Source organism: Nelusetta ayraudi, unplaced genomic scaffold, assembly GCF_046127955.1.
Source record: "Nelusetta ayraudi isolate G7.1 ecotype Tasmania unplaced genomic scaffold, CSIRO-AGI_Nayr_v1 ptg000016l, whole genome shotgun sequence".
Classification (NCBI taxonomy): domain Eukaryota; kingdom Metazoa; phylum Chordata; class Actinopteri; order Tetraodontiformes; family Monacanthidae; genus Nelusetta; species Nelusetta ayraudi.
In genome coordinates, this window is record NW_027466066.1 from 4,028,607 (window position 1) to 4,036,165 (window position 7,559).

Genomic DNA, 7,559 nt, shown 5'->3' on the forward strand with positions numbered 1-7,559 from the left:
GGAATTACTGCCATCTAGTGGCGAGATTGCATAACTACAGTACTTCTGTTCTCTGCTTTCGCCGCTTGACAGTGGGATTTCCGGGCATTACCAAACAATGCAAGTTAGGACTGAAACGCCACCAGTGTTGTAGCTGTCGGTTAAGAACGGCCCTTTTAAAATTATTCTTCGGTAGGTTTATTTAACTGTTTCCTTTTTTACAGATGTATTACGGATATTCGTCATTCTTTGGACCGCAGTGATGCCGCAACGTAGTTTTGCTAGGTTGACTACACCTCCCAAAATGCACCGCGCCGAAAACATGGCGCCGTACTTGGGTGCCTGGCGGACGTCTAAACACAACCGGTAGCTGCACAACAACCAAGAGCGTATTGAACAGACAGTCGTACTGTTTTCTCCAGGAGGATGAAACGTTGGCTGACGGCAGCTGAACAACTCCAGCGGCTAGCTGTGTGCGTCGCTCAGCGGCGGTGTCTGAGCTCAGGTGCTAGCAGCGGCCCGATACCTGTTCGAGATGCGGTGCTGGTCGTCGGGTCGAGGCGGGAACTCGTGGAGAGACTCGGCTCTCAGGTGGAGGTGAGGACGGCCTTTATTAGCGAGGAGGAGGAGCAGGCTCTTCTTCGGGAGTTGGAGCCAGGCCTGAAGAAGAAACGCTACGAATTCGACCACTGGGACGATGTAGGTGTCGCTTGTTTTTTGTTTTTTAACGTGTGTCGAGTTAGTTTGACCAGTGACCTTGTGACCTGTGTGGCTCGTGAAGCTCCTGCAAGCAATTTAAGGATTCTGTGCATGTAAAGTACACTACGCTGGTCACTATATCCTTTTTTCAAAGCAATTTTCAGAATAAAGTTACGTGTCCTTTATGAATGTAAAAAAAAATAAAATAAAAAATAAGAAGAAGAAGAAGAAGAAAGAAACACAACTAAGTTACAATTGAGGAAGAAATTCAAGCAATACGGAATAATTAAAAAAAAAAAAATGTTGACAGCACAGGGTGAAAAAGTCGGAGTAGCAACAACATCAAGCATGGAACATGAGGTCACATTAATCAAGCTATATGAGACAGGATATTAGAAAGTCCACTGTGTAAAATGTTTAATGAAGCATGCCTGACAGCGCATTTCGTATTTAGGGCACAGTCAGGCAGGCTACCTAAAAAAAATAAAAAAAATAAAAAAGTTGGCTACTAACTAGGAGCAAGACCCTTGCTCTATGTATATTCTTATGAGAACCATTCTAAGTGTAGAAACCCCAAATTTTATTAATGTATTTATGGGCAGTGTTTTGATGTTTTACCAGTATACAAATTACAAGTCAAGCCAAATTGTACACACTGGACCCTTAAGCAAAAATAGCATTTCCAAAGAGGAGCTGGGCAAGGTGTACCTTGTATGTCGCACAGGTTTTTTTTTTTGTTTTTTTTTAATTGAGGTTTAACATAAAAAGAGAAAACAGCCTCCTAGTGGAATTCTGATAATGCTTCGAACACTCCCAGGAATGTTTATTTTGGGGGGAGGGCGGGGCGTGTTCGCACGCTTTAGACAGCATTCAGTAAAAGCTATTGTTATCAAATAGTTTAGAGGCATATCTTTTGGGGGTAAACCCTCAGCTTTGTAGCTACCTGTTAACAAGTGCATTGTCGAAACGTGTCAACAGTACAGGTTTGTGTTTTTCATGTCGCCGCGTTCAGGCAATTCATGGCTACCGCGAGACCGAGCGTGCGAGATGGGGGGCCGCGTGCGAGGAGGTCCTGAACCGGCTTCGATCAGTAGCGTTTCCCGAGGGTAGCCAACTCCTTGGGCCCGTGCACGTTCTGGACCTGGACAAGACCGGCTACATTAAACCCCACATTGACAGCGTAAAGGTGGGTTTTTAATTTGCGGTGCTGATGCTAATGAATGTGTATACCGCCACAGTGATTCCCTAGCTCTGCTTTCCATGTCTTTTTCTTTTTTCCAGTTCTGCGGTAGCACCATTGCTGGCTTGAGTCTGCTGTCTGACAGTGTCATGCGCCTGGTTAAGGAGGGCGCCACCGACGAATGGTTGGACCTGCTGCTGCCGCGACACTCCCTCTACATACTGAGGTCCAGGAATTTTGTGAATTTGTGATTTGCTCGAGCATTGCTTCCTTACCTCCTCGCCAAATTTGCTTTCGGGCATCGTCCATAGTCCCAGTTGGGTTTGAGAAAAGCAAAAGAGGAAAATACAAGAGTTGCTCATTTTAACAGCGGACTCATGTGATTCATTCCTGTTGTCTTCACGCCCATGCAGAGACCAGGCCAGATACAACTTTACCCATGAGATACTGAAGGATGAGGACTCGGTTTTCAATGGACTAAAAGTTCCCAGGAGTCGGCGCATCTCCGTCATCTGCCGGAACCTTCCAGCGTAAATCTGGTTTTAATGCCCGGTAGTGGTGCACAGCTCGTGGAACTAATGACGACTATTGTGACGCCACGAGTTGCTTGATATGCAAATGCAAATCATTATTTGAATGCAAGACTGAAAGAAAGCTAATAAGCAAATTACATAACCCAGAACAAAACCCAAGACTCCGCCTTGTCCAAGTTGCTGACTTCTGTTGAGGGTCTTGACAAGGGGAAAAAAAAAAAAAAAATTCATGAAATGTTCTGAATTGCACTTAACACTGGACAAATGAACGGCTGATTTAAACTGTAGTTGGTGAAATCTTGCCAAACCTTTGTTCAACAATTTATTAATGTACATTGTCCCTTTCCCTAAAAAGAATATGAATAAACAATGCATTTAAATTTTAGTATTTTCATTTCTTCACTTTCATTTTATACAGATTACTTCTCCCTTTCAGTGCCCTATTCATTCATTCATTTATTTATTTATTTATTTTTTTACTTTATATGCACCTCTTATTATGACTGTACTTTATTTCTATATTTATGTATAATATTTATTTTGTTTCCTTTACAAAATCCACGTTTTCTATTTACTTATATGATGTATTTAATTTTATCACTGTTTATTATCCCCTTTTAGAGTTTGTAATGTCATAATTTCAATAGAAAAAAAAAAACTTGCTGCGACTGCTATCGCAGCTCGGTGTTGCGAACAGTTGCGGCACTTGTTGCGACTGCCTGAAGTGTCGCAGCTTGGTGTCGCTGGAGATGCTATTATTTGTGCCACTGTTCGCTGGAAGTGACACTGTAAATGTTATAGGGATTGTACCAACCACTGACCATCTTATTTTTATTTATTTATTTATTTATTTATTTATTTTACGAAAAATCGGGATTGCTTGGAAGCAAAAATGTCCTTTAAATAATGTTAGATAACCGATCAATAGATCGATTGAGTTTAACTCCAGCCTCTCTCTCTCTCTCTCTCTCTCTCTCTCTCTCTCCCTCTGACATTTTTATATCATTTTCTCACTGTTGCCTGCCATAAGTGTTTCATAATTTTCAGGAACCTAACCCTTAACATAAAATTTTAATGTGTGTAATGAGTTGACATTTCTAGGTGATGAACTATGCCATCTTTAAAACACTGAAGTAAATCTATTTCCACCTTTGAAACACACTGACACAAAAGAGATTGGAAGTCTTTTTTGATAAACATCACTCCTCCTCAAATTTCGAAAAAACCTTGAGGTGCATCTGGTCAACAATATGTTTGTTGAATAATTCCAAGTCTTCCTTTTTTGCGAATCCACACATAAGCATTTCAGCTGATGAACATTCCTCATATCCACTCTCCCAGGATTTTAGTTCCAGACTTTGTCAGGCTTATTTGTTGCCATGGTGAATCGTAGTATCTGGGCACCATTGACAATGGCTTTTTAACTCTAAGTGTGAAACTATTAAGAGTTGATTTAATTAACTCAAATCTGCTCTCATATGTTCTGAAACTGAAAACTCAAGAGCTTTCGATCTCCGTCCAGAACTCAGAGTTCAGAGTTGAACTCAGAGTTTGTTGAACCTGCTTTGTGAAATGAACCTCTGTTAACATTAGTTAACTAAACCTCAACATCTCAATTGCAACGTTCACAAACAGCAACATCAGACATATTTCGCACAATTTTGGTAAAGGCTGTGATTTGATTTTCACAAAGAATGTATACAGGACAAAAATAGTGAGGTCGAAAATGATAATCCGCACATCATGTGTAACAACTGAATGAAAATAAGAACTGGAAGAGAACGGAATATTATTATGTATTATTTCCTGCTTCTGGAGAGGTCTTCGTGATCCCATTTAGTCATTATATGCATGAAATAGTTCGATTTAATTATTATCAGTTTTCTGTTCATTCTATTTTGTTTCTAAGATGTAATAAAAAAAAAAACAATGTCATGTCATACTGGCAATAATAATTTGACTAGAAGTTCTCACAACGCTTTTATTGAGATAATCAAAAAAAAAAAAAAAATTCCCCAGAAACAAACAAAAAATAGGTCACCAGGCTTCCGTTGGCCGTTGTGGTGGCTGTGGTGAGGTGGCCTAAAAGCTGCCACGAGCCAATGTTATTTCCGCATTCAGTCTTGTCATGCAGGAAGACTTCAATAAATATCTGAAACACAGTGACATGATGCTGTAAAGGCTGCACTCAATTTTTCCACACGAAATTGACCACCCAATTTAACTTCATTGAGTAGATGTCTATAATTTGATTTTCTCTTATATTGAACCTGATTTTACCCTGTCTTTTTAAAAAATGTATTAAAAACCCTGTTCCTTACATTTGAGACCGATGTCCAACAGTATATTAAAACTATTTGAAAATAATAGTAACATAAAAGCTATCAAGACCCTGAATCTATCTTCCTTACTACAATTATTTTTTATAGTGCAAACCGTAAAAATACTTTTATGTATGCAACCCCCTGACGATAGTTTTTGTTGCTATTGTTTTATTGAAAAAAAAGATCAACTAACCTCCGGTCTTGAGTTCCGGTGTTGAGTAACGGTATAGAAGTTATGGCGGCGCCCGTGTCCACAATTTTGTCTGCATTTGGGTGCCTCTCGTTACCTATACTAGCTGCGTAGACGGGTGTTTAGTTTTCCGGGGGAAAGGTATTTGTTTAATGTGTTGTGTTTTCTGACTTGCGTAAGTTTTCTATTTTGAGGGTGTTTTGTGCTTCCCGGTTGTGTTTTTGGTTGATGTGTTGTGTTTTTGGTTAATGTGTTGTGTTTTTGGTTAATGTGTTGTGTTTTATGATTTGGCACTGTAGATTTGGCATAGAATACAGAAACAACTTTCTCCCCTCCATTGCTGTGTCTCAATTCAGGGTCTGCATCCTTGAAGTACGCATTTTGAAAGGAAGTTGCGTCATAGCACTGCGCGAAGGCTTGTCCCATTTCCCAAGGGTGCTTAGGACACTCAAAATGCGTACACGGAAATACGCACTCGTTTTAGCCGATTCCAAGGATGCACCGCTACTATCCTTCGCGTACTTGTGTATCCCATGATGCTTTGCGTGCTGCTGCAAAGCATCGTAGGATCCTGGAAAGTCAGCTGAAATTAGCGGCATGTTCTGGCAAAGACATGACATATACATTTACGTATTGACGTTTCACATAAAGTATCCAGTTTTTAACGTAGGATTTTACTTATTTGATCATACAACGGCATTGTTAGATGGCTAACCAATGGTTAGCTTGATACTATAAAAAACGTCACTTCCGGGGTTGGCCAGCCGGAGGGAACGGCGGTGACGAAACGAGGAAATACGCCGAAGGCTAGACCATCCCGTGTGGTTACCGGGGAGGCGGGGTTTTGTCCGTCCTTCTAGGCTGGGTCCTCGAAGAATGCTTCCTTCAGACGGAGGACACTCGGTCTGAAGGGTGCAGACCCTGAATTGAGACACAGCACATATGTGAAAATGGGAAATAAATCCTTTTGTTTCCTTGAGGTTACTGGTTCTTGTTAAATCTTCTCTTTGTGACCCTCATGATGGTCATAACATAATAAACACAATGTTTACTCAAGTTTAAAACCGATTTTTATTGCACTGAGAACATACAACACCTGTTGCCTTCACTTTCACGTGTCACCCAGCGCCCTGCGCATACTTACAGCGACTACAAGTACCGGAAAGTGTCATAAAGTGTGCAATGTCAGTTAACAATCTCACTCTTCTTTCTTTAAAAGGAAAAAAATAAATATAGGCATCCAATGGAACAGTTGCATAGCACAGACAAATAAAATACAATTAGCCCATATTATCATTCTGGTCAGATTCCAAAGTCCTTCACTGAGTGTTTTTAAAAGCACAGAAGGTGATGCTCCCTTTTTTGTTAGACAGCCAATGAGTTGAGCTTTTGTCACTGACCAGGGCACCGTTTTGATTCACTTGTTTTGAATGAGCTCCTTGATACCACTTATATGTCCAACCGAAGTCTCTTCTCTGTGACCCATTTTGTGGACTTAAGGGCATCGTACCTCGAGTGATTGTCAGTCACACAGACCAACGCGGGAGCAATAAATTCAGCAGTCTCTCAGTAGTGAGCCCAAAAAAGAGTGTGGTAAAGAAGATTCAATTGTCTGTTTCGTTCGACATGGCAAGAGTGCTTTGCACCACGTGTCTGATCCTCCTGATTGCCAACAAAGAAGAGAAAACATTTGATTGCCCCCGATGAGAGTGATCAAAGTGCCCCCCATGTGGTCCTCCATCTAACAGGTTTCCAAGTGAAGCATCACTGAAAACAATCAGGTTCAAAGCGTTGTGATTACCAAAATGTTGAAATTTCAGAGTAACCTTATTGTTCTGACGTTCTCGAACTGTAACAAGCCAACAGTTCGGCAAAAGCGGTCGAGCCAGCAGGCACTCGCTTTCCGCTTGCTCTGGTTTATACAAGGTATTACGGTAATCACTGAGCACAAGCGGGAAACTAGATGGAATTGCTTTCCTCTGTACTTGGTTTCAGATTTAGATTTTTGAATCATTCTTCGCCAGTCCATTCTTCATTCTAAATAAATTTCCTCAAACAAAAATAAAGATTTATCCGTAAGCATTTATCTCAAATTTCCCGGACATTGTGCGTTTATACAGAAGCGTATTGCATTCACTGAATAATAATAATAATGATAAAAATAAAATAATAAAAAAAAAATAGGCACCAGGATCTTGTAATTATGAGATCAGGATCTTGTAATTACGAGATTTTTTCTCGTAATTACGAGATGAAATTAAAAAGAAACTTCTAAATCCGTAATCAGTAGGCAATGATGCCGCTATCGCAGTGTGACGACCAGGGGCGTCACTATGGGGCGCCGTTTGTAAAGTTTGTCATGCTTAAAATAACAGCAATATTTTGTCACATTTTGCTTCAAATCGTGTTTTTAAAAAGTTTTGTGCATTTTTGAAAGTCACTTTTTAGAACATTTAACTCTTTAAATATAAATGCTAAATACAAATGTTAAATCTAAATCTAAATGTTAAATATAGACTAAACACTAAACATTTAGCGAATATGCAAATTCAAGCTGCCGGCAACCGGAAGTACCACAATAAAAGCTCAACGATGTTGAACTCTGTTTTTAGTGTCGTTTAGTGTCACTTAGTTTTGTGCGGGACTGGCGCAGC

At 40.2% G+C, this 7,559-nt stretch overlaps 1 protein-coding gene across 1 annotated transcript; it reads left to right on the forward strand.

Annotated features, from left to right (window-relative positions):
- The first annotated feature begins 276 nt into the window (after positions 1–276).
- Positions 277–2,771, forward strand: alkbh7 (alkB homolog 7). Its single transcript, XM_076023980.1, has 4 exons — positions 277–678; positions 1,691–1,864; positions 1,960–2,084; positions 2,272–2,771. Exons 1-4 carry the CDS (start codon positions 406–408, stop codon positions 2,390–2,392), a joined length of 693 nt encoding a protein of 230 aa, XP_075880095.1. The 5' UTR covers positions 277–405; the 3' UTR covers positions 2,393–2,771.
- The last annotated feature ends 4,788 nt before the right edge of the window (positions 2,772–7,559 follow it).